The 26,341-nt window shown below is 59.9% G+C and overlaps 1 protein-coding gene across 3 annotated transcripts in view; it reads left to right on the forward strand.

The window, feature by feature from the left end:
• mybpc3 (myosin binding protein C3) overlaps positions 1–26,341 on the forward strand; it is a 1,308,988-nt gene that overhangs the window by 711,756 nt on the left and 570,891 nt on the right. For all 3 annotated transcript variants that reach the window (XM_041197987.1, XM_041197986.1, XM_041197988.1), the window contains 2 exons: positions 14,843–14,977; positions 24,277–24,444. In XM_041197987.1, coding sequence (XP_041053921.1) covers positions 14,843–14,977; positions 24,277–24,444 — 303 coding nt within the window. The remainder of the gene's footprint in view (positions 1–14,842; positions 14,978–24,276; positions 24,445–26,341) is intronic.

Here is a 26,341-nt window from a genome sequence, read left to right on the forward strand (position 1 = left end):
CCGAGAACCGGTGGCGGGGAGCAGGAGAGCGGTCCAAGTCCCCAGGGACTGGGAGCAGTAGAGGGGCCCCAAGACCCCAGGGTCTGGGAGCAGGAGAGGTGTCTGAGACCCAAGAGAATGGGAGCAGGAGTGGGGTCCGAGACCCCAAGCCCTGGGAGCAGCAGAAGGGTCTGAGACCCCAGGGACTGTGAGCAGGAGAGGGGTCTGAGACCTGGGGAATGGAAGCAGGAGAGGGGTCCGAGACAGACCCCTGGGACTGGGCGCAGGAGAGGGTTCATAGACCCCAGGGACTGGGAGCAGGAGAATGGTCCGAGAAGCCAGGGACTGGGAACTGGAGAGTGATCTCAGACCCCATGGACTGGGAGCAGGAGAGGGGTCCGAAACCCCAGCGATCCTGAGCAGAAGAGGGGTCTGAGACCCCAGGGTCTGGGAGCAGAAGAAGTGTCTGAGACACCAGGGACTGTGAGCAGGCGAGGGGTCTGAGACCCCGGGACTGGAAGCAGGAGAGGGGTCCGAGACAGACCTCAGGGACTGGGCGCACGAGAGGGTTCATAGACCCCATTGGCTGGGAGCAGGAGAGGGGTCCGAGACCCCAGGGACTGGGAACAGGAGAGGGGCCCGAGACCCCAGGGACTGGGAGCAGGAGAGGTGTCTGAGACCCAAGAGACTAGGAGCAGGAGTGGGGTCCGAAGCCCCAAGGACTGGTAGCAGCAGAAGGGTCTGATACCCCAGGGACTGTGAACAGGAGATGGGTCTGAAATCGGGGGACTGGAAGCAGGAGAGGGGTCCGAGACAGATCCCAGGGATTGGGCGCAGGAGTGGGTTCATAGACCCCAGGGACTGGGAGCAGGAGAGAGGTCCGAGAGCCGGAGTCTGGCAGCAGAAGGGTCTGAAACCCCAGGGACTGGGAGCAGGATAGGGGTCTGAGAGACGAGGGATTGGGAGGAGTAGTGGGGCCTGAGACACGGGGACTGAGCGAAGGATAGTGTTCCGAGACACCAGGGACTGGGAGCAGGTGAGGGGTCCGAGACCCCAGAGACTGGGAGCAGGAGAAGTGTCCGAGACCCCAGGGACTGGGAGCAGGAGAGGTGTCCGAGACCACAGGGACTGGGAACAGGAGAGCTGTCTGAGATCCCAGGGACTGGGAGCAGGAATGGGGTCTGAGATCCGGGGCCGAGGAGCAGGAGGGTGTTCATAGACCCCAGGGACTGGGAGCAGGAGAGAGGTCCGAGAGCTGGGATCTGGCAGGAAAAGGGTCCGAAACCCCCGGGACTGGGAGCAGGAGATGGGTCATAGACTCCAGGGACTGGGAGCAGGAGTGGGTTTCTAGACCCTAGGGTCTGGGAGCAGTAGAGGGGTCCGAGAACCGGTGGCGCGGAGCAGGAGAGCGGTCCAAGTCCCCAGGGACTGGGAGCAGTTGAGGGGCCCCAAGACCCCAGGGTCTGGGAGCAGGAGAGGTGTCTGAGACCCAAGAGAATGGGAGCAGTAGGGGGGTCCAAGACCCCAAGGCCTGGGAGCAGCAGAAGGGTCTGAGACCCCAGGGACTGTGAGCAGGAGAGGGGTCTGAGACCCGGGGAATGGAAGCAGGAGAGGGGTCCGAGACAGACCCCTGGGACTGGGCGCAGGAGAGGGTTCATAGACCCCAGGGACTGGGAGCAGGAGAATGGTCCGAGAACCCAGGGACTGGGAACTGGAGAGTGATCTGAGACCCCATGGACTGGGAGCAGGAGAGGGGTCCGAAACCCCAGCGATCCTGAGCAGAAGAGGGGTCTGAGACCCCAGGGTCTGGGAGCAGAAGAAGTGTCTGAGACACCAGGGACTGTGAGCAGGAGAGGGGTCCGAGACACCGGGACTGGAAGCAGGAGAGGGGTCCGAGACATACCCCAGGGACTGGGCGCAGGAGAGGGTTCATAGACCCCAGGGACTGGAAGCAGGAGAGGGGTCCGAGACAGACCTCAGGGACTGGGCGCAGGAGAGGGTTCATAGACCCCATTGGCTGGGAGCAGGAGAGGGGTCCGAGACCCCAGGGACTGGGAACAGGAAAGGGGTCCGAGAGCTGGGATCTGGCAGGAAAAGGGTCCGAAACCCCCGGGACTGGGAGCAGGAAAGGGGTCATAGACTCCAGGGACTGGGAGCAGGAGTGGGTTCCTAGACCCTAGAGTCTGGGAACAGTGGAGGGGTCTGAGAACTGGTGGCGGGGAGCAGGAGAGCGGTCCAAGTCCCCAGGGACTGGGAGCAGTAGAGGGGCCCCAAGACCCCAGGGTCTGGGAGCAGGAGAGGTGTCTGAGACCCAAGAGACTGGGAGCAGGAGTGGGGTCCGAGACCACAAGGCCTGGGAGCAGCAGAAGTGTCTGATGCACCAGGGACTGTGAGCAGGAGAGGCGTCTGAGACCTGGGGACTGGAAGCAGGAGAGGGGTCCGAGACAGACCCCAGGGTCTAGGCGCAGGAGAGGGTTCATAGACCCCAGGGACTGGGAACTGGAGAGTGATCTGAGACCCCAGGGACTGGGAGCAGGAGAGGGGTCCGAAACCCCAGCGATCCAGAGCAGGAGAGGTGTCCGAGGCCCCTGGGACTGGGAGCAGGAGAGTGGTCCGAGACCCCAGGGTCTGGGAACAGGAGAGGTGTCCGAGACCTCTGGGACTGGTAACATGAGAGAGGTCTGAGACCCGGTGACCGGGAACAGGAGAGGGGTCCGAGACCCTCAGGATTGGGACCAGGAAAATGGTCTGAGAGCCGAGGGACTGGGAGCAGAAGAGTCCTATACTCCAGCGACTGGGAGCAGGAGAGCGGTACGAGACCCTAGGGACTGGTAACAGGAGAGGGGTCCGAGACCCCAGGGACTGGGAGCAGGAGACGTGTACGAGAACCCAGGGTCTGGGAGCATGAGAGGGGCCGGAGACCTCTGGGACTGGGAACTGGAGAGTGATCTGTGACCCCATGGACTGGGAGCAGGAGAGGCGTCCGAGTCCCCAGGGACTGGGAACAAGAGAGTGATCTGAGACCCCTGGGACTGGTAGCAGGAGAAGGGTCTGAGACCCAGTGGCCAGTAGCAGGAGAGGGGTCCGAGATCCTTGGGACTGGGAGCAGGAGAGGGGTCCGAGTCCCCAGGGACAGGGAGCCGGGGAGGGGTCTGAGACGCGGGAACTGGTTGCAGGAGCGGGGTCTGAGACCCCAGGGACCGTGAGCAGGAGAGGATTCCGAGACCCCAGGGACTGGGAGCAGGAGAGTTACCTGAGACCCTAGAGACTGGGAGTAGGAGAGGGGTCCGAGACCCCAGGGAGTGGGAGCAGGAGAGGGATACGACGCCCGGGGACTGGGAACAGGAGAGCGGTCCGAGACCCCTGGGTCTGGTAGCAGGAGAGGGGTCTGAGAACCGGTGACTGGGAACAGGAGAGGGGTCCGAGACCCTCAGGATTGGGACCAGGAAAATGGTCCGAGACCCGAGGGACTGGGAGCAGGAGAAGGGTCCGAGACCCCAGCGACTGGGAGCAGTAGAGGGGTCTGAGACCTGGTGGCCGGTAGCAGGAGAGGGGTCCGAGATCCTTGGACCTGGGAGCAGGAGAGGGGTCTGAGTCCCCAGGGACAGGGAGCCGGGGAGGGGTCCGAGACGCAGGAACTGGTTGCAGGAGCGGGGTCTGAGACCCCAGGGACTAGGAGCAGGAGAGGATTCCGAGACCCCAGGGACTGGGAGCAGGAGAGGTACCTGAGACCCTAGAGACTGGGAGTAGGAGAGGGGTCCGAGACCCCAGGGAGTGGGAGCAGGAGAGGGATACGAGACCCGGGGACTGGGAGCAGGAGAGTGGTCCGAGAGCCCAGGGACGGGGAGCAGCAGAGGGGTCTGAGACACTAGCGACTAGGATCAGGAGACGTGTCCGAGACCCCAGGGACATGGAAATGGAGAGGGATCTGAGACCCCAGGAACTGGGAGCAGGAGAGGGGACTGAGATCCGGAGACTGGGAGCAGGAGAGGGGTCATAGATTCCAGTGACTGGGAGCAGGAGAGGGGTCCGAGACCCCAGGGACTGGGAGCAGGGGAGGGAGCATAGATTCCAGCGACTGGGAGCAGGAGAGGGGTCCGAGACCCTGTGGCTGGGAGCAGGAGAGGGATCCAAGACCTTTGGGACTGGGAGCAGGAGAGGGCTTCTAGGCCCAGTGGCGGGGAGCAGGGGACACATCCAAGACTCCAGCGACTGGTAGCAGGAGAGGGACTCGAGATCCCAGGGACTGGGAGCCGGGGAAGGGTCCGAGACGCGGGAACTGGTTGCAGGAGCGGGGTCTGTGACCCCAGGGACTGGGAGCAGGAGAGGTACCTGAGACTCTAGGGAATGGGAGTAGGAGAGGGGTTTGAGACCCAAGTGACTGGGAGCAGGAGAGGGGTCCGAGACCCCAGGGAGTGGGAGCATGAGAGGGGTACGAGACCCCGGGGACTGGGAGCAGAAGAGGATTCCGAGACCCCAGGGACTGAGAGCAGGAGAGGGGCCCGAGACCCCAGGGACTTGGAGCCGGGGAGGGGTCCGAGATGCATGAACTGGGTGCAGGAGCGGGGTCTGAGACCCCAGGGACTGGGAGCAGGAGAAGGGTCTGAGATCCGGTGACTGGGAGCAGGTGAGGGGTCATATACTCCAGGGACTGGGAACAGGAGAGGGTTCCTAGACCCCAGGGTCTGGGAGCAGTAGAGGGGTCCGAGAACCAGTGGCGGGGAGCAGGAGAGCGGTCCAAGTCCCCAGGGACTGGGAGCAGTAGAGGGGCCCCAAGACCCCAGGGACTGGGAGTAGGAGAGGTGTCTGAGACCCAAGAATCTGGGAGCAGGAGTGGGGTCTTTGACCCCAAGGCCTGGGAGCAGCAGAAGTGTCTGAGACACCAGGGACTGTGAGCAGGAGAGGCGTCTGAGACCTGGGGACTGGAAGCAGGAGAGGGGTCCGAGACAGACCCCAGGGTCTAGGCGCAGGAGAGGGTTCATAGACCCCAGGGACTGGGAGCAGGAGAGGGGTCCGAGACCCCAGGGACTGGGAACTGGAGAGTGATCTGAGACCCCATGGACTGGGAGCAGGAGAGGGGTTCGAAACCCCAACGATCCAAAGCAGGAGAGGTGTCCGAGATCCCTGGGACCGGGAGCATGAGAGTGGTCGGAGACTCCAGGGACTGAGAACTGGAGAGTGATCGGAGACCCCATGGACTGGGAGCAGGAGAGGGGTCCAAAACCCCAGCGGTCTAGAGCAGGAGAGGTGTCCGTGACCCCAGGGACTGGGAGCAGGAGAGGGGTCCGAAACCCCAGCGATCCAGAGCAGGGGAGGGGTCATAGATTCCAGCGACTGGGAGCAGGAGAGGGGTCCGAGACCCCAGGGACTGAGAACTGGAGAGTGATCTGAGACCCCATGGAGTGGGAACAGGAGAGGGGTTCGAAACCCCAACGATCCAGAGCAGGAGAGGTGTCCGAGACCCCTGGGACCGGGAGCAGGAAAGTGGTCGGAGACTCGAGGGACTGAGAACTGGAGAGTGATCGGAGTCCCCATGGACTGGGAGCAGGAGAGGGGTCCGAAACCCCAGCGATCCAGAGCAGGAGAGGTGTCCGAGACCCCTGGGACTGGGAGCAGGAGACTGGTCCGAGACCCCAGGGACTGGGAACAGGAGAGGGGTCCGAGACCCGGTGACTGGGAACAGGAGAGGGATCCGAGACCCTCTGGATTGAGACCAGGGAAATGGGCTGAGACCCGAGGGACTGGGAGCAGGAGAAGGGTCAGAGACCACAGCGACAGGGAGCAGGAGAGTGGTCCGAGACCCAGTGTCCGGCAGCAGGAGAGGGGTCCGAGATCCTTGGGACTTTGAGCAGGAGACGGGTCCGAGGCCCGGTGGCGGGGAGCAGGGGACAGGTCCGAGACCCAGCGACTGGTAGCAGGATAGGGGCCCGAGACCCCAGGGACTGGGATCCGGGGAGGGGTCCGAGACGCAGGAACTGGTTGCAGGAGCGGGGTCTGAGACCACAGGGACCGGGAGCAGGAGAGGATTCCGAGACCCCAGGGGCTGGGAGCAGGAGAGGTACTTGAGACCCTAGAGACTGGGATTAGGAGTGGGTTCCGAGACCCCAGGGAGTGGCAGCAGGAGAGGGATTCGAGACCCGGGGACTGGGAGCAGGAGAGGGGTCCGAGACCCCAGGGACTGGGAACTGGAGAGGGATCCTAGACCCCAGGGACTGGGAGCAGGATTGGTGTTTGAGACCCCAAGGAACTGGGAACAGGAGTGGGGTCTGAGACCCGAGGGACTGGGTGCAAGAGAGGGGTCTGAGACCCCAGGGACTGGTTGCATGCGAGGGGTCGGAGACGCCCGGGACTGGGAACAGGAGAGGAGTCTGAGACTGCAGGGACTAGGAGCAGGAGAGGGGACCGAGACCCGGGGTCCGGGAGCAGGAGAGTGGTCCAAGGTCCCAGGGACTGCGAGCAGGGGAGGGATCTGAAACCCCAGGGACTGAGAGCAGGAGAGGGTTAATAGACTCCAGGGACTGGAAGCAGGAGAATGGCCTGAGACCCCTGGGACTGGGAGCAGGAGAAGGGACTGAGATCCGGTGACTGGGAGCAGGAGAGGGGTCATACACTCCTGGGACTGGGAGCTGGAGAGGGTTCCTAGACCCCAGGGTTTGGGAGCAGTGGAGGGGTCCGAGAACCGGTGGCGGGGAGCAGGAGAGCGGTTCAAGTCCCCAGGGACTGGGAGCAGTAGAGGGGCCCCAAGACCCCAGGGACTGGGAGCAGGAGAGGTGTCTGAGAACCAAGAGACTGGGAGCAGGAGTGGGGTCCGAGACCCCAAGGCCTGGGAGCAGCAGAAGTGTCTGAGACACCAGGGACTGTGAGCAGGAGAGTGGTTGGAGACCTGGGGACTGGAAGCAGGAGAGGGGTCCGAGACAGACCCCAGGGACTTGGCGCAGGAGAGGGTTCATAGACCCCAGGGACTGGGAGCAGGAAAGGGGTCCAAGACCCCAGGGACTGTGAGCAGGAGAGGAGTCTGAGACTCCAGGGACTGTGAGCAGGATAGGGGTCCGAGACCCCAGTGACTGGGAGCAGGAGAGGAGTCTGAGACCCCAGGGATAGGGAGCAGGAGAGGAGTCGGAGACCCCAGGGCATGGGAGCAGGATAGGGGTCCGAGACCCCGGGGAGTGGGAGCAGGACTAGGGTCCAAGACCCCATGTACTGGGAGCAGAAGTGGGGACTGTGATCCAGGGACTGGGAATAGGAGAGGTCTCATAGACTCCTGGGATTGGGAGCAGGAGAGGGGTCCGAGAGCCCAGGGACTGGGAGCAGGAGAGGGGTCCGAGACCCCAAGGACTGGGAGCAGGAGAGGGGCCTGAGACCCGGGGACTGAGAGCAGGAGAGGGGTCATAGATTCCAGGGACTGATAGCAGGAGAGGCGTCTGAGTCCCGGTGACTGGCAACAGGAGAGGGGTCCGAGACCCTCGGGATTGGGACCAGGAAAATGTTCTGAGACCCGATGGACTGGGAGCAGGAGAGTGTTCCGTGACCCCAGCGACTGGGAGCAGGAGAAGGGTCCGAGACCCAGTGGCCGGGAGCAGGAGAGGGGTCCGAGACTCTTGGGACTGGGAGCAGGAGAGGGGCCCCGAGACCTGGTGGCGGGATCTGGGGACAGTTCCGAGACCTCAGGGACTGGAAATAGGAGAGGTGTCTGAGACACCGGTGACTGCGAGCAGGAGACGTGTCCGAGATCCCAGGGACTGGGAGCAGGAGAGGGGTCTGAGATCCGGGGACTGGGAGCAGTAGAGGGATCTGAGACGCGGGAACGAGGATCCGGAGAGGGGTCTCAGACCCCAGGTACTGGGAGCAGGAGAGGGGACTGAGACCCCAGGGAATGGGAACTGGAGAGGGATCTGAGACCCCAGGGACTGGGAGCAGGAGTGGTGTCTGAGAGTCCAGGGAACTGGGAGCAGGAGAGGTGTCTGGGACCCCAGGGACTGGGAGCAGGAGTGGTGTCTGAGACCCCAGGGAACTGGGTGCAGGAGAGGGGTCCGAGACCCCAGGGATTGGGTGCAGGAGAGGGGACTGAGACCTGGGGACTGGGAGCAGGAGAGGGGTCATAGAGTCCAGGGACTGGAGCAGGAGAGGTGTCTGAAACCCAAGAGACTAGAAGCAGGATGGGGTCCGAGAAACAAGGGACTGGGAGCAGGAGAGGAGTCCGAGAGCCCAGGGATCGAGAGCTGAGAGGGGTCTGAGATCCGGGTACTGGAAGCAGTAGAGGGGTCATAGGTTCCAGGGACTGGGAGCAGTAGAGGGGTCTGAGACCCGGGAACTAGGATCCGGAGAGGGGTCTCAGACCCCAGGGACTGGGAGCAGGAGAGGGGACTGAGACCCCAGGGACTGGGAACTGGAGAGGGATCTGAGATCCCAGGGACTGAGAGTACGAGAGGGGTCCATGTCCCCAGGGACTAGGAACAGGAGAGGTGTCCGAGACCCCAGGGATTGGGAGCAGGAGAAGGGTCCGAGACCCCAGGGACTGGGATCAAAAGAGAGTTCTGAGACCCCAGGGACTGGCAGCGGGAGAGGGGTCGAGTCCCCAGGGACTGGGAGCAGGAGAGGGATCCGAGACCCGGGACTGGGAACAATAGAGGGGTCCGAGACCCCAGGGACTGCGAGCAGGGGAGGGGTCTGAGACCCGGGGACTGGAAGCAGGAGAGGGGTCATACACTCCAGGGACTGGGAGCAGGAGAGTGGTCTGAGACCCAGTGACTGGGTGCAGGAGAGGGGTCTGAGACCTGGGGACTGGGAGCAGGAGAGGGGTCATAGACTCCAGGGACTGAGTGCAAGGAATGCATCCGAGACCCCAGTAACTGGGAACAGGAGAGGGGTCCGTGACCCCAGGGACTGGGAGCAGAAGAGTTGTCTGAGTCCCCAGGGACTGGGAACTGGAGAGGGATCTGAGACCCAGGCACTGAGATTACGAGAGGGGTCCGTGTCCCCAGGGACTGGGAACAGGAGAGGTGTCCGAGACCCCAGGGATTGGGAGCAGGAGAGGGGTCTGAGACCCGGTGACTGGGAGCTGGAGAGGGGTCATAGACTCCAGGGACTGAGAGCAAGGAATGCATCCGAGACCCCAGTGACTGGGAACAGGAGAGGGGTCTGAGACCCGGTGACTGGGAGCAGGAGAGGGGTCCGAATCCCCAGGGTTACAGAACATGAGAGGTCCCCGAGTCTCCAGCGACTGGGAGCAGGAGAGCGTTCCGAGACCCAGGACTGGGAACAATAGAGGGGTCCGAGACCTGGGGACTGGGAGCAGGAGATGCGTCCGAAACCCCAGGGACTGGGAGCAGGAGATGTGTCCGAGACCACAGGGGCTGGGAGCAGGAGATGTGTCCGAGACCACAGGGGCTTGAAGCAGGAGAGGGGTCTGAGATCCGGGGACTGGGAGCAAGAGAGGGGTCCGAGACCCCAGGGACTGAGAGCAGGAGAGGGGTCTGAGACCCCAGGGACTGGGAACTGGAGAGTGATCTGAGACCCCATGGGCTGGGAGCAGGAGAGGGGTCCGAAACCCCAGTGACCCAGAGCAGGAGAGGTGTCCGAGACCACAGGTGCTGGGAGCAGGAGAGGGGTCTGAGATCCGGGGACTGGGAGCTGCAGAGAGGTCATAGACTCCAGGGACTGGGAGCAAGAGAAGGGTCTGAGACCCGCGGACGGGGAGCAGGAGAGTGGTCCGAGACCCCAGAGACAGGGAGCAGGAGAGGGGTCCGAGACCACAGGGATTGTGAATTGGAGAGGTGTCCACGACCCCATGGAATGGGAGCAGGAGAGTGGTCTGAGACCCCGGAGACTGGGAGCAGGAGAGGGGCCTGAGACCCCAATGACTGGGAGCAGCAGAAGGGTCTGAGATCCGGGAAGTGGAAGCAGGAGAGGGGTCCAAGACCCTAGGGACTGGGAACTGGAGATTGATCTGACACCCCATGGACTGGGTGCAGGTGAGGGGTCCGAAACCCCAGCGACACTGAGCAGGAGAAGTGTCCGAGACCCCAGGGACTGGGAACAGGAGAGGTGTCTTAGACCTCAGGGACTGGGAACAGGAGAGGGGTCCAAGACCCCGAGGACTGGGAGCAGGGGAGGGGTCCGAGACCCCAGGGACTGGGAGCAGGAGAGTGTTCCTAGACCCCAGGGTCTGGGAGCAGGAAAGGGGTCCGAGAACCGGTGGCGGGGAACAGGAGAGTGGACTGAGATCCCAGGGGTGGGAGCAGCAAAGGTGTCTGAGACCCAAGAGACTGGGAGCAGGAGAGGGGTCTGAGACCCGGGGACTGGAAGCAGGAGAGGGGTCCGAGACAGACCCCAAGGACTGAGCGCAGGAGAGGGTTCATAGACACCAGGGACTGGGAGCAGGAAAGGGAATCGGAGACCACAGGGACTGGGAGCAGGAGAGGGGTCCGAGACCCCAGGGTCTGGGTGCAGGAGAAGGGTCTGAGACCCGGTGACTGAGAGCAGGAGAGGGGTCCGAGACCCCAGGGACTGGGAGCAGGGGAGGGTTCCGAGACCCGGGGACTGGGAGCATGAGAGGGGTCTGAGACCCAGGGACTGAGAGTACGAGAGGGGTCCGTGTCCCCAGGAACTGGGAACAGGAGAGGTGTCCGAGACCCCAGGGATTGGGAGCAGGAGAGGGGTCTGAGACCCGGTGACTGGGAGCTGGAGAAGGGTCATAGACTCCAGGGACTGAGAGCAAGGAATGCATCCGAGACCCCAGTGACTGGGAACAGGAGAGGGGTCTGAGACCCGGTGACTGGGAGCAGGAGAGGGGTCCGAGACTCTAGGGACTGGGACCAGGAGAATGTTCAGATAACTGAAGGACTGGGAGCAGGAGAGCGTTCCGAGACCCAGGACTGGGAACAATAGAGGGGTCCGAGACCTGGGGACTGGGAGCAGGAGAAAGGTCCGAAACCCCAGGGACTGGGAGCAGGAGATGTGTCCGAGACCACAGGGGCTGGGAGCAGGAGATGTGTCCGAGACCACAGGGGCTTGAAGCAGGAGAGGGGTCTGAGATCCGGGGACTGGGAGCAGCAGAGGGGTCGCAGACTCCAGGGACTAGGAGCAAGAGAGGGGTCCGAGACCCCAGGGACTGAGAGCAGGAGAGGGGTCTGAGACCCCAGGGACTGGGAACTGGAGAGTGATCTGAGACCCCATGGGCTGGGAGCAGGAGAGGGGTCCGAAACCCCAGTGACCCAGAGCAGGAGAGGTGTCCGAGACCACAGGTGCTGGGAACAGGAGAGGGGTCTGAGATCCGGGGACTGTGAGCTGCAGAGAGGTCATAGACTCCAGGGACTGGGAGCAAGAGAAGGGTCTGAGACCCGCGGAAGGGGAGCAGGAGAGTGGTCCGAGACCCCAGAGACAGGGAGCAGGAGAGGGGTCCGAGACCACAGGGATTGTGAATTGGAGAGGTGTCCACGACCCCATGGAATGGGAGCAGGAGAGTGGTCCGAGACCCCGGAGACTGGGAGCAGGAGAGGGGTCTGAGACCCCAAGGACTGGGAGCAGCAGAAGGGTCTGAGATCCGGGAAGTGGAAGCAGGAGAGGGGTCCAAGACCCTAGGGACTGGGAACTGGAGATTGATCTGACACCCCATGGACTGGGTGCAGGTGAGGGGTCTGAAACCCCAGCGACACTGAGCAGGAGAAGTGTCCGAGACCCCAGGGACTGGGAACAGGAGAGGTGTCTTAGACCTCAGGGACTGGGAACAGGAGAGGGGTCCAAGACCCCGAGGACTGGGAGCAGGGGAGTGTTCCTAGACCCCAGGGTCTGGGAGCAGGAAAGGGGTCCGAGAACCGGTGGCGGGGAGCAGGAGAGTGGACCGAGATCCCAGGGGTGGGAGCAGCAAAGGTGTCTGAGACCCAAGAGACTGGGAGCAGGAGTGGGGTCTGAGACCCGGGGACTGGGAGCAGGAGAGGGGTCCGACACCCCAGGGTCTGGGTGCAGGAGAAGGGTCTGAGACCCGGTGACTGAGAGCAGGAGAGGGGTCCGAGACCCCAGGGACTGGGAGCAGGGGAGGGTTCCGAGACCCGGGGACTGGGAGCATGAGAGGGGTCTGAGACCCCAGGGATTGGGAGCAGGAGAGGTGTCCGAGACCACAGGGGCTGGGAGCAGGAGAGGGGTCTGAGATCCGGGGACTGGGAGCAGCAGAGGGGTCATAGACTCCAGGGACTGGGGGCAGGAGAGGGGTCCGAGACCCCGGGGACTGGAAGCAGAAGGGTCCGAGACCCCAGGGACTGGGAGCAGGAGAGGGGTCCGAAACCACAGGGACTGGGAATTGGAGAGGGGTCCAAGACCCCAGGGGCTGGGAGCAGGAGTGGGGTCCGAGACCCCAAGGATCGAGAGCAGCAGAAGGGTCTGAGACCCCAGGGACTGTGAGCAGGAGAGGGGTCTGAGATCTGGGGTCTGGAAGCAGGAGAGGGTTCCAAGATAGACCCCAGGGACTGGGAGCAGGTGAGGGGTCTGAGACCTGGTGACTGGGAGCAGGAGATGTTTCCAAGATCCCAGGGACTGGGAGCAGGCGAGGGATCTGAGACCCCTGGGACTGGGAGCATGAGAGGAGTCCGTGTCCCCAGGGATTGGGAGCAGGAGAGGTGTCCGAGACCCCAGGGATTGGGAGCAGGTGAGGGGTCTGAGACCCCAGGGATTGGGAGCAGGAGAGGGGTCTGAGACCCAGGGACTGGGAGCAAGAGAACGGTCCGAAACCCCAGGGACTGGGAGCAGGTGAGGGGTCTGAGACCCCAGGGACTGGGAGCGGTAGAGGGGTCTGAGATCCTGGGACTGGGAGCAGGAGAGGGGTCCGAGACACCAGGGACTGGGAGCAGGAGAGGGGTCCGAGACCAGAGGGGCCGGGAGCAGGAGAGGGGTCTGAGATCTGGGGACTGGGAGCAGCAGATGGGTCATAGACTCCAGGGACTGGGAGCAGGAGAGGGGTCCGAGACCCCGGGGACTGGGAGCAGAAGGGTCCGAGACCAGTGACTGGGAGCAGGAGAGAGGTGAATGACTCCAGGGACTGGGAGCAGGAGAGGGGTCTGAGACCCCAGAGAATGGGACCGTTTGGGGCTCAGAGAACCCACAATGTGATAACTATTCCCTGGCCAGTGTCTTTCAGTCCCCTCACTAACTGGTGTCTCTCAGGGAGATATCTGTACACTGACTGCTGTATCTCATTTCCTCTCTCTCCCTCTCGGAGATATCTGTACACTGACTGGTGTCTCTCAGTCCCTTCTCTGTCTCATGGAGATATCTGTACACTGACTCGTGTTTCTCAGTCCCTCTCTCTCCCTCAAGGATATATCTGAACACTGACTGGTTTCTCTCAGTCCCCCTCTTTCTCAGGGAGATATCTGTACACTGACTAGTGCCTCAGTCCTTCTCTCTCCCAGGAGATATCTGTACTCTGACTGGTGTCTCTCTGTCCCCTCTCTCTCTCCCAGGGAGATATCTGTAGACTGACTGGTGTCTTTCAGTCCCCTCTCTCAGGTAGATATCTGTACACTGGTGTCTTTCAGTTACTCTCTCTCTTAGGGAGATATCTGTACACTGACTGGTGTCTCTCAATCCCCTCTCTCTCACAGGGAGATATCTGTACACTGACTAGTGTCTCTCAGTCCCTCTCTCTCTCAGGGAGATATCTGTACACTACTGATGTCTCTCAGTCCCCTCTCTCTCTCAGGGAGATATCTGTGCATTGACTCGTGTCTCTCAGTCCCTTTCTCTCAGGGAGATATCTGTACACTGACTGGTGTCTCTCAGTCCCTCTCTCTCAGGGAGATATCTGTACACTGACTGGTGTCTCTCAGCCTCTCTCTCAGGGAGAAATCTGTACACTGCTGTATCTCAGTCCCTCTCTCAGGGTGATATCTGTACACTGACTTCTGTCTCTCAGTCCCCTCTCTCTCTCAGGGGGATATCTGTACACTGACTGGTGTCTCTGTCCCCTCTCTCTCTCAGGGAGATATCTGTATACTAACTGGTGTCTCTCAGTCCCTCTCTCTCAGGGTGATATCTGTACAGACTGCTGTCTCTCAGGCCCTCTCTCTCAGGGAGATATCTGTACACTGACTGGTGTCTCTCAGTCCCTCTCTCCCAGGGAGATATCTGAACACTGAGTGGTGTCTCTCAGTCCCTCTCTCTCAGCGAGATATCTGTACACTGACTAGTGTCTCTCAGTCCCTCTCTCTCAGGGAGATATCTGTACACTAACTGGTGTCTCTCAGTCCCTCTCTCTCAGAGAGATATCGGTACACTGACTGAGGTCTCTCAGTCCCCTCTCTCTCTCAGAGAGATATCTGTACACTGACTAGTGTCTCTCAGTCCCTCTCTCAGGGAGATATCTGTACATTGACTGGTGTCTTTCAGTCCCTCTCTCTCTCAGGGAGATATCTGTACACTGACTGGTGTCTCTCAGTCCCTCTCTCAGGGAGATATCTGTACATTGACTGGTGTCTTTAAGTCCCTCTCTCAGGGAGATATCTGTACACTGACTGGTGTCTCTCAGTCCCCTCTCTCTCTCAGGGAGATATCTGTCCACTGACTGGTGTCTCTCAGTCTCTCTCTCTCTCTCAGGGAAGATATCTGTACACTGACTGGTGTCTCTCAGTCCCCTCTCTCTCTCAGGGAGAAATCTGTACACTGACTGATGTCTCTCAGTCTCTCTCTCTCTCTCTCAGGGAGATATCTGTACACTGACTGGTGTCTCTCAGTCTTTCTCTCTTAGGGAGATATCTGTACACTGACTGGTGTCTGTCAGTCCCATGTTTTCTCTGTGAAAGTCTGAAATCCCTGTTTAATGAAACATGGGATCTCTCCCTGTATCTGATACTAAACAAATTCATCATTCCAGCTCCCACGAGTGAACCCACCAACCTGACTGTGGAGGATGTGAGTGACACAACAATTTCCTTGAAGTGGAGAACCCCAGAGAAGGTGGGCGCAGCCGGACTGGACGGGTACCTGGTGGAGTATTGTAAGGAAGGATGTAGGTATCAGGCAGCACACCCTCCCGCTGTGTGCACACATTACTCTGTCTGATGCTGTGTACGCAGCCTGTCCGCTATCGGGTGGGGATATCACACTGGGCTGTGTATGCAGCTTGTCCGCTATCGGGTGGGGATATCACACTGGGCTGTGTACGCATCGTGTCCGCTATAGGGTGGGGATATCGCACTGGGCTGTGTATGCAGCCTGTCCGCTATCGAGTGGGGGTATTGCACAGGGCTGTGCACGCTGCCTGTCCGCTATCGGGTGGGGATATCGCACTGGGCTGTGTACGCAGCCTGTCCGCTATTGGTTGGGTGTATCACACAGGGCTGTATACGCAGCCTGTCTGCTGTCGGGTGGGTCTATTGCACAGGGCTGTGTACGCAGAATATCCACTATCGGGTGGGGAGATCACACTGGGCTGTGTACGCAGCCTGTCCGCTATCAGGTGGGGATATCGCACAGGGCTGTGTAAGCAGCCTGTCTGCTATCGGGTGGGAGTATTTCACTGGGCTGTGTACGCAGCCTGCCTGCTATCGGGTGGGGATATCGCACAGGACTGTGTACGCAGCCTGTCCGCTATCAGGTGGGGATATTGCACTGGGCTGTGTACTCAGCCTGTCCGCTATCGGGTGGGGATATCGTACTGGGCGGTGTAAGCAGCCTGTCTGCTATCGGGTGGGGATATCGCACTGGGCTGTGTAAGCAGCCTTTCTGCTATCGAGTGGGTCTATTGCACAGGGCTGTGTACGCAGCCTGTCCACTATCGGGTGGGGATATCGCAATGGGCTGTGTAGGCAGCCTGTCCACTATCAGGTGGGGATATCGCACTGGGTTGTGTACGCAGCCTGTCTGCAATCGGGTGGGAGTATTTCACTGGGCTGTGTACGCAGCCTGTCTGCTATCAGGTGGGAGTATTTCACTGGGCTGTGTACGCAGCTTGTCCGCTATCAGGTGGGGATATCGCACTGGGCTGTGTACGCAGCCTGTCTGCAATCGGGTGGGAGTATTTCACTGGGCTGTGCACGCAGCCTGTCCACTATCGAGTGGGTCTATTGCACACGGCTGTGTAAGCAGCCTGCCTGCTATCGGGTGGGAGTATTTCACTGGGCTGTGTACGCAGCCTGTCTGCTATTGGGTGGGAGTATTTCACTGGGCTGTGTACGCAGCCTGTCTGCTATCGCGTGGGAGTATTTCACTGGGCTGTGTACGCAGCCTGTCTGCTATTGGGTGGGAGTATTTCACTGGGCTGTGTACGCAGCCTGTCTGCTATCGCGTGGGAGTATTTCACTGGGCTGTGTACGCAGCCTGTCCGCTATCGGGTGGGGATATCACACTGGGCTGTGTACAAAGCCTGTCCGCTATCGGGTGGGGATATCACACTGGGCTATGTAAGCAGCCTGTCCGCTATCGGGTGGGGATATCGCACAGGGCTGTGTACGCAGCCTGTCCGCTATCGGGTGGGGTTATCGCACTGGGCTGTGTACGCAGCCTGTACGCTATTGGGTGGGGATATCGCACTGGGCTGTGTATGCAGCCTGTCCGCTATCGGGTGGGGTTATCGCACTGGGCTGTGTACGCAGCCTGTACGCTATTGGGTGGGGATATCGCACTGGGCTGTGTACGCATCCTGTCCGCTATCGGATGGGGATATCGCACTGGGCTTGGTACGCAGCCTGTCCGCTATCGGGTGGGTCTATTGCAAAGGGCTGTGTACGCAGCCTGTCTGCTATCGGGTGGGGATATCGCACTGGGCTGTGTACACAGCCTGTCCCCTTTCAGGTGGGGATATCGCACAGGGCTGTGTACGCAGCCAGTCCACTATCGGTTGGGCATATCGCACTGGGCTGTGTGTGCAGTCTGTCCGCTATCGGGTGGGGGTATTGCACTGGGCTGTATATGAAGCCTGTCCGCTATCGGGTGGGGATATCGCACTGGGCTGTGTATGCAGCCTGTCCGCTATCGGGTGGGGAAAACGCACTGGGCTGTGTACGCAGACTGTCCGCTATTGGGTGGGGATATCGCACTGGGCTGTGTACAAAGCCTGTCCGCTATGGGATGGGGATATCGCACTGGTCTGTGTATGCAGCCTGTCCGCTATTGTTTGGGTGTATCACACAGGGCTGTGTACGCAGCCTGTCTGCTATCGGGTGGGTTTATTGCACAGGGCTGTGTACACAGCCTGTCCGCTATCGTGTGGGTCTAATGCACGGGGCTGTGTAAGCAGCCTGTCTGCTATCGGGTGGGTCTATTGCACAGCGCTGTGTACGCAGCCTGTCCGCTAACGGGTGGGGATATCGCACAGGGCTGTGTACGCAGCCTGTCCGCTATCGGGTGGGGATATCGCACTGGGCTGTGTACGCAGCCTGTCCGCTATCGGGTGGGGATATCGCACTGGGCTGTGTACGCAGCCTGTCCGCTATCGGGTGGGGATATCGCACTGGGCTGTGTACGCAGCCTGTCCGCTATCGGGTGGGGATATCGCACAGGGCTGTGCACGCAGCCTGTCCGCTATCGGGTGGGGATATCGCACTGGTCTGTGCACGCAGCCTATCCGCTATCGGGTGGGGGTATTGCACAGGGCTGTGTACACAGCATGTCCGCTATCGGGTCGGGAAATCACACTGCGCTGTGTACGCAGCATGTCCGCTATCGGGTGTGGATATCGCACTGGGCTGTGTACGCATCCTGTCCGCTATCGGGTGGGGGTATTGCACAGGACTGTGTACGCAGCCTGTCCGCTATCGGGTGGGGATATAGCACTGGGCTGTGTACGCAGCCTGTCCGCTATCGGGTGGGGATATAGCACTGGGCTGTGTACGCAGCCTGCCCGCTATTGGTTGGGTGTATCACACAGGGTTGTATACGCAGCCTGTCTGCTGTCGGGTGTGTCTATTGCACAGGGCTGTGTACGCAGCCTGTCCGCTATCGGGAGGGGGTATTGCACAGGGCTGTGTACGCAGCATGTCCGCTATCGGGTCGGGAAATCACACTGGGCTGTCTACGCAGCCTGTCTGCTGTCGGGTGGGTCTATTGCACAGGGCTGTGTACGCAGCCTGTCCACTATCGGGTGGGGATATCGCAATGGGCTGTGGACGCAGCCTGTCCGCTATCAGGTGGGGATATCGCACAGGACTGTGTATGCAGCCTGTCTGCTCTCGGGTGGGAGTATTTCACTGGGCTGTGTACGCAGCCTGTCCGCTATCGGGTGGGGATATCGCACTGGGCTGTGTACAAATCCTGTCCGCTATGGGATGGGGATATCGCACTGGTCTGTGTATGCAGCCTGTCCGCTATTGTTTGGGTGTATCACACAGGGCTGTGTACGCAGCCTGTCTGCTATTGAGTGGGTCTATTGTACAGGGCTGTGTACGCAGCCTGTCCGCTATTGGGTGGGTCTAATGCACGGGGCTGTGTAAGCAGCCTGTCTGCTATCGAGTGGGGATATCGCACAGGGCTGTGTACGCAGCCTGTCCGCTATCGGGTGGGGATATCGCACAGGGCTGTGTACGCAGCCTGTCCGCTATCGGGTGGGGATATCGCACTGGGCTGTGTACGCAGCCTGTCCGCTATTGGGTGGGGATATCGCACTGGGCTGTGTACGCATCCTGTCCGCTATCAGGTGGGGATATCGCACTGGGCTGTGTACGCAGCTTGTCCGCTATCGGGTGGGAATATCGCACAGAGCTGTGAATGCAGCCTGTCTGCTATCAGCTGGGGATATCGCACAGGTTTGTGTACGCAGCCTGTCCACTCTCAGGTGGGGAGATCGCACTGGGCTGTTTATGCAGCCTGTCCGCTATCGGGTGGGGGTATTGCGCAGGGCTGTGTACACAGCATGTCCGCTATCGGGTCGGGAAATCGCACTGGGCTGTGTACGCAGCATGTCCGCTATCGGGTGGGGATATCGCACTGGGCTGTGTCCGCATCCTGTCCGCTATCGGGTGGGGATATCGCACTGGGCTGTGTATGCAGCCTGTCAGCTATCGAGTGGGGGTATTGCACAGGACTGTGTAAGCAGCCTGTCCGCTATCGGGTGGGGATATCGCACTGGGCTGTGTACGCAGCCTGTCCGCTATTGGTTGTGTGTATCACACAGGGTTGTATACGCAGCCTGTCTGCTGTTGGGTGGGTCTATAGCTGAGGGCTGTGTACGCAGCCTTTCCACTATCGGATGGGGATATCACACTGGGCTGTGTACGCAGCCTGTCCGCAATTGGGTGGGGATATCGCACTGGGCTGTGTACGCAGCATGTCCGCTATCGGGTGGGGAAATCACAATGGGCTGTCTACGCAGCTTGTCCGCTATTGGGTGGGGATATCGAACTGGGCTGTGTACGCATCCTGTCCGCTATCCGGTGGGGATATCGCACTGGGCTGTGTATGCAGCCTATCCGCTATCGGGTAGGGATATCGCACAGGACTGTGTACGCAGCCTGTCCGCTATCGGGTGGGGATATCGCACTGGGCTGTGTACGCAGCATGTCCGCTATCGTGTGGGGCTATCGCACAGGGCTGTGTACGCATCCTGTCCGCTATCGAGTGGTGATATCGCAATGGGCTGTGGACGCAGCCTGTCCGCTATCAGGTGGGGATATCGCACAGGACTGTGTATGCAGCCTTTCTGCTATCGGGTGGGAGTATTTCACTGGGCTGTGTATGCAGTCTGTCCGCTATCGGGTGGGGATAACTCACAGGACTGTGTACGCAGCCTGTCCGCTATCGAGTGGGTCTATTGCACAGGGCTGTGTACGCAGCCTATCCACTATCGGGTGGGGATATTGCACTGGGCTGTGTACGCATCCTGTCCGCTATCGGATGGTGATATCACACTGGGCTGTGTACGCAGCCTGTCCGCAATTGGGTGGGGATATCGCACTGGGCTGCGTACGCAGCATGTCCGCTATCGGGTGGGGAAATCACACTGGGCTGTCTATGCAGCTTGTCCGCTATTGGGTGGGGATATCGAACTGGGCTGTGTACGCATCCTGTCTGCTATCCGATGGGGATATCGCACTGGGCTGTGTATGCAGCCTGTCCGCTATTGAGTGGGTCTATTGCACAGGGCTGTGTATGCAGCCTGTTCGCTATCGGGTGGGGATATCGCACTGGGCAGTCTACGCAGCCTGTCCGCTATTGGTTGGGTGTATCACACAGGGCTGTGTACGCAGCCTGTCCACTATCGGGTGGGAGTATCGCACTGGGCTGTGTACGCAGCCTGTCCGCTATCGGGTGGGGATATCGCACTGGGCTGTGTACGCAGCCTGTCCGCTATCAGGTGGGGATATCGCACAGGGCTGTGTATGCAGCCTGTCCGCTATCGAGTGGTGATATCGCAATGGGCTGTGATCACAGCCTGTCCGCTATCAGGTGGGGATATCGCACAGGACTGTGTATGCAGCCTGTTTGCTATCGGGTGGGAGTATTTCACTGGGCTGTGTATGCAGCCTGTCCGCTATCAGGTGGGGATATCGCACTGGGCTGTGTACAAAGCCTGTCCGCTATGGGATGGGGATATCGCACTGGTCTGTGTATGCAGCCTGTCCACTATTGTTTGGGTGTATCACACAGGGCTGTGTATGCAGCCTGTCTGCTATCGGGCGGGTCTATTGCACAGGGCTGTGTACGCAGCCTGTCCACTATCGTGTGTTGATATCGCACTGGGCTGTGTATGCAGCCTGTCCGCTATCGGGTGGGAGTATTTCACTGGGCTGTGTATGCAGCCTATCCGCTATCGGGTGGGGATATCGCACTGGGCATTATATGCAGCCTGTCCGCTATCGGGTTGGGAAATCGCACTGGGCGTGTACGCAGCCTGTCCGCCATCGGGTGGGGATATTGCACAGGGCTGTGTACGCAGCATGACCACTACCGGGTGGGGATATCGCACTGGTCTGTGTACGCAGCATGTCCGCTATCGTGTGGGGCTATCGCACAGGGCTGTGTACGCATCCTGTCCGCTATCGAGTGGGGATATCGCACAGGGCTGTGTATGCAGCCTGTCCGCTATCGAGTGGGGATATCGCACAGGGCTGTGTATGCATCCTGTCCGCTATCGAGTGGGGATATCGCACAGGGCTGTGTACGCATCCTGTCCGCTATCGAGTGGGGATATCGCACAGGGCTGTGTAAGCAGCCTGTCCGCTATCGAGTGGGGATATCACACTGGGCTGTGTACGCAGCCTGTCCGCAATTGGGTGGGGATATCGCACTGGGCTGTGTACGCAGCATGTCTGCTATCAGGTGGGGAAATCACACTGGGCTGTCTACGCAGCTTGTCCGCTGTTGGGTGGGGATATCAAACTGGGCTGTGTACGCATCCTGTCTGCTATCCGATGGGGATATCGCACTGGGCTGTGTATGCAGCCTATCCGCTATTGAGTGGGTCTATTGCACAGGGCTGTGTATGCAGCCTGTTCGCTATCGGGTGGGGATATCGCACTGGGCAGTCGACGCAGCCTGTCCGCAATTGGGTGGGGATATCGCACAGGGCTGTGCACGCAGCATGTCCGCTATCGGGTGGGGAAATCACACTGGGCAGTCTACGCAGCCTGTCCGCTATTGGTTGGGTGTATCACACAGGGCTGTATACACAGCCTGTCTGCTGTCGGGTGGGTCTATTGCACAGGGCTGTGTACGCAGCCTGTCCACTATCGGTTGGGATATCGCAATGGGCTGTGGACGCAGCCTGTCCGCTATCAGGTGGGGATATCGCACAGGAATGTGTATGCAGCCTGTCTGCTCTCGGGTGGGGATATCGCACTGGGCTGTGTACGCAGCCTGTCCGCTATCGGGTGGGGATATCGCACTGGGCTGTGTACAAAGCCTGTCCGCTATGGGATGGGGATATCGCACTGGTCTGTGTATGCACCCTGTCCGCTATTGTTTGGGTGTATCACACAGGGCTGTGTACGCAGCCTGTCTGCTATTGGGTGGGTCTAATGCACGGGGCTGTGTAAGCAGCCTGTCCGCTATCGGGTGGGGATATCGCACTGGGCTGTGTAAGCAGCCTGTCTGCTATCGGGTGGGGATATCGCACTGGGCTGTGTACGCAGCCTGTCCGCTATCGGGTGGGGATATCGCACAGGGCTGTGTACGCAGCCTGTCCGCTATCGGGTGGGGATATCGCACTGGGCTGTGTACGCAGCCTGTCCGCTATTGGGTGGGGATATCGCACTGGGCTGTGTACGCAGCCTGTCCGCTATCAGGTGGGGATATCGCACTGGGCTGTGTACGCAGCCTGTCCACTATTGGGTGGGGATATCGCACTGGGCTGTGTACGCAGCCTGTCCGCTATCAGGTGGGGATATCGCACTGGGCTGTGTACGCAGCTTGTCCGCTATCAGGTGGGAATATCGCACTGGGCTGTGTATGCAGCTTGTCCGCTATCGGGTGGGAATATCACACAGAGCTGTGAATGCAGCCTGTCTGCTATCAGCTGGGGATATCGCACAGGTTTGTGTACGCAGCCTGTCCACTCTCGGGTGGGGAGTTCGCACTGGGCTGTGTACACAGCCTGTCCACTCTCGGGTGGGGAGTTCGCACTGGGCTGTGTATGCAGCCTGTCCGCTATCGGGTGGGGGTATTGCGCAGGGCTGTGGACACAGCATGTCCGCTATTGGGTCGGGAAATCGCACTGGGCTGTGTACGCAGCATGTCCGCTATGGGGTGGGGATATCGCACTGGGCTGTGTATGCAGCCTGTCTGCTATGGGGTGGGGATATCGCACTGGGCTGTGTATGCAGCCTGTCTGCTATGGGGTGGGGATATCGCACTGGGCTGTGTAAGCAGCCTCTCCGCTATCGGGTGGGGATATCGCACTGGGCTTTGTACGCAGCCTGTCCACTATGGGATGGTGATATCGCACTGGGCTGTGTACGCAGCCTGTCCGCTATCAGGTGGGGATATCGCACTGGGCTGTGTACGCAGCCATTCCGCACCGGGTGAGGATATCGCACTGGGCTGTGTACGCAGCCTGTCCTCTATCTGCTGTGGATATCGCACTGGGTTCTCTACGCAGCCTGTCTGCTATCGGGTGGGGAAATCGCACTGGGCTGTGTAAGCAGCCTGTCCACTATCGGGTGGGGATATCGCACTGGGCTGTGTATGCAGCCTGTCCGCTATCGGGTGGGGATATCGCACTGGGCTGTGTACGCAGCCTGTCCGCTATCGGGTGGGGATATCGCACTGGGCTGTGTATGCAGCCTGTCCGCTATCGGGTGGGGATATCGCACTGGGCTGTGTACGCAGCCTGTCCGCTATCGGGTGGGACATCGCACAGGGCTGTGTACGCAGCCTGTCCGCTATTGGGTGGGACATCGCACAGGGCTGTGTACGCAGCCTGTCCTCTATTGGGTGGGGAAATCGCACTGGGATGTGTACGCAGCCTGTCCGCTATCGGGTGGCGACATCGCATTGGACTGTGTACGTAGCCTGTCCACATCGGGTGGGATATCGCACTGGGCTGTGTACGCAACCTGTCCGCTATCGGGTGGGGATATCGCACTGGGCTGTGTACGCAACCTGTCCGCTATCGGGTGGGGATATCGCACTGGACTGTCTACGCAGCCTGTCCGCTATCGGGTGGGGATATCGCACTGGGCTGTGTACGCAGCCTGTCCGCTATCGGGTGGGAGTATTTCACTGGGCTGTGTACGCAGCCTGTCCGCTATCGGGTGGGGGTATTGCACAGGGCTGTGTACGCAGCCTGTCCGCTATCGGGTGGGCAAATCACACTGGTCTGTGTACGCAGCCTGTCCGCTATCGGGTGGGAGTATTTCACTGGGCTGTGTACGCAGCCTGTCTGCTATCGGGTGGGAGTATTTCACTTGGCTGTGTACGCAGCCTGTCCGCTATAGGATGGGCAAATCGCACTGGGCTGTGTACACAGCCTGTCCACTGTCGGGTGGGGATATCGCACTGGGCTGTGTACGCAGCCTGTCCGCTATCGGGTGGGAGTATTTCACTGGGCTGTGTACGCAGTCTGTCTGCTATCAGGTGGGAGTATTTCACTGGGCTGTGTACGCAGCCTGTCCGCTATTGGGTTGGAGTATTTCACTGGGCTGTGTACGCAGCCTGTCCGCTATTGGGTTTCCCTCCCTCAGTCCTCTGTGGCTCTCTTGCTTCCATCTCTTAATTTCCATCCCCCTCTCGTTTCCCTCCTCATTTTCTTCCCCCTCTCCTCTATGTATCGCGTGGTTCCGTCTCCTCACTTACCGCCCTTTCTCCTTGTTTCCCTCCCTCTCTTCTCTGTGTCACTCTTGCATCCCTATCTTCCTCTTACCTTCCCTTTCCTAGCGGATGAGTGGCTACCTGCTCAGGAAGGATTGATCGATTGTAACTCGCTCCTAATCTGCGATCTGCCCACGGGGGAGAAGCTACGTTTCCGAGTGAGAGCCTTTAATATGGCGGGAATGAGCGGAGCAGCCTCACTGCCACAGCCTGTCACCATCCGGGAGCTTGTGCGTGAGTATCCATCGTGTGTTTCTCTCTCACACATTTGACATGGACACACACACGTGGGCACTCATAGACATAGCTACAGATACACACACACATAGACAGATAAACAGACTTGGACACACACACAGTCACAGGTGGATACAATGGATATGTGCACATGCATGGACACTCTCACACGCACGGACACTCTCACATGCACGGACACTCTCACACGCACGGACATTCTCACATTCACGGACACTCTCACAAGCAGTGACACTCTCACACGCAGTGACACTCTCACACGCAAGGACACTCTCACACACAGACACTCTCACACGCAGTGACAATCTCACACGCACGGACACTCACACACACGGACACTATCACACGCAGTGACACTCTCACACGCACGGACACTCTCACACACACGGACACTCTCACACGCACGGACACTCTCACACACGGACACTCACACACGCACGGACACTCTCACACACGGACACTCTCACACAGACAGACACACACACACACGGACACTCTCACACGCACGGACACCCTCACACAGACAGACACTCACACACGCACGGACACTCTCACACGCACGGACGCTCTCACACGCACGGACACTCTCTCACACGCACACACACACGGACACTCTCATACGCAAGGACACTCTCACATGCACGGACACTCTCACACGCACGGACACTCTCTCACGCACGGACACTCTCACACGCACGGACACTCTCACACAGACAGACACTCACACACGCATGGACACTCTCACACGCACGGACATTCACACACGCAGAGACACTCTCACACGCACGGACACTCTCACACGCTCGAAAACTCTCACACACACGGACACTCTCACACACACGGACACTCTCACGCGGACACTCTCACAAATACGGACACTGTCACACGCACAGACACTCTCACACGGATACTCACACATGCATGGACACTCACACACACACGGACACTCTCAAACGCACAGACACACACACGCACGGGCACTCACACACGCATGGACACTCTCACACGCACTGACACTCTCACACGCACAGACACACACACGCACGAACACACACACGCACGGACATTCACACATGCACGGACACTCTCACACACGCACGGACACACACACACATACAGACACTTTCACACGCACAGACATTCACTCACGCACAGACACGCTCACACGCACGGACACTCTCACACGCACGGACACTCTCGCCAGCACGGACACTCTCACACGCACGGACACTCTCACACGCACGGACACTCTCACACGCACGGACACTGTCACACACATGGATACTCTCACACATGCATGGACACTCTCACACGCGCACGGACACTCTCACACGCATGGACACTCTCACACACATGGACACACTAACACAGATACTCACACACGCACGGAAACACTCACACGGATACTCACACACACACGGACACTCACAAGCACTCACAGACATTCACACATGCACAGACACTCTCACACGCACGGACACTCTCACACGCATGGATGCTCTCACATGCTCGAAAACTCTCACACATACGGACACTCACACACATGGACACTCTAACGCACGGACACTCTCACAAATACAGACACTGTCACACGCACAGACACTCTCACACGGATACTCATACATGCATCGACACTCACACACGCGGACACTCTCAAACACACTGACACACGCACAGACACTCTCACACGCACAGACACTCTCACATGCACAGATGCTCTCACACGCACAGACACTCACACACGCACGGACACTCACACACGCACGGACACTCTCACACAAGCACGGACACTCTCACACACGCAAGGACACACACACATACAGACACTTTCACACGCACAGACATTCACTCACGCACAGACACTCTCACACGCACG

This window comes from Carcharodon carcharias, chromosome 10, assembly GCF_017639515.1.
Source record: "Carcharodon carcharias isolate sCarCar2 chromosome 10, sCarCar2.pri, whole genome shotgun sequence".
Classification (NCBI taxonomy): Eukaryota; Metazoa; Chordata; class Chondrichthyes; order Lamniformes; family Lamnidae; genus Carcharodon; species Carcharodon carcharias.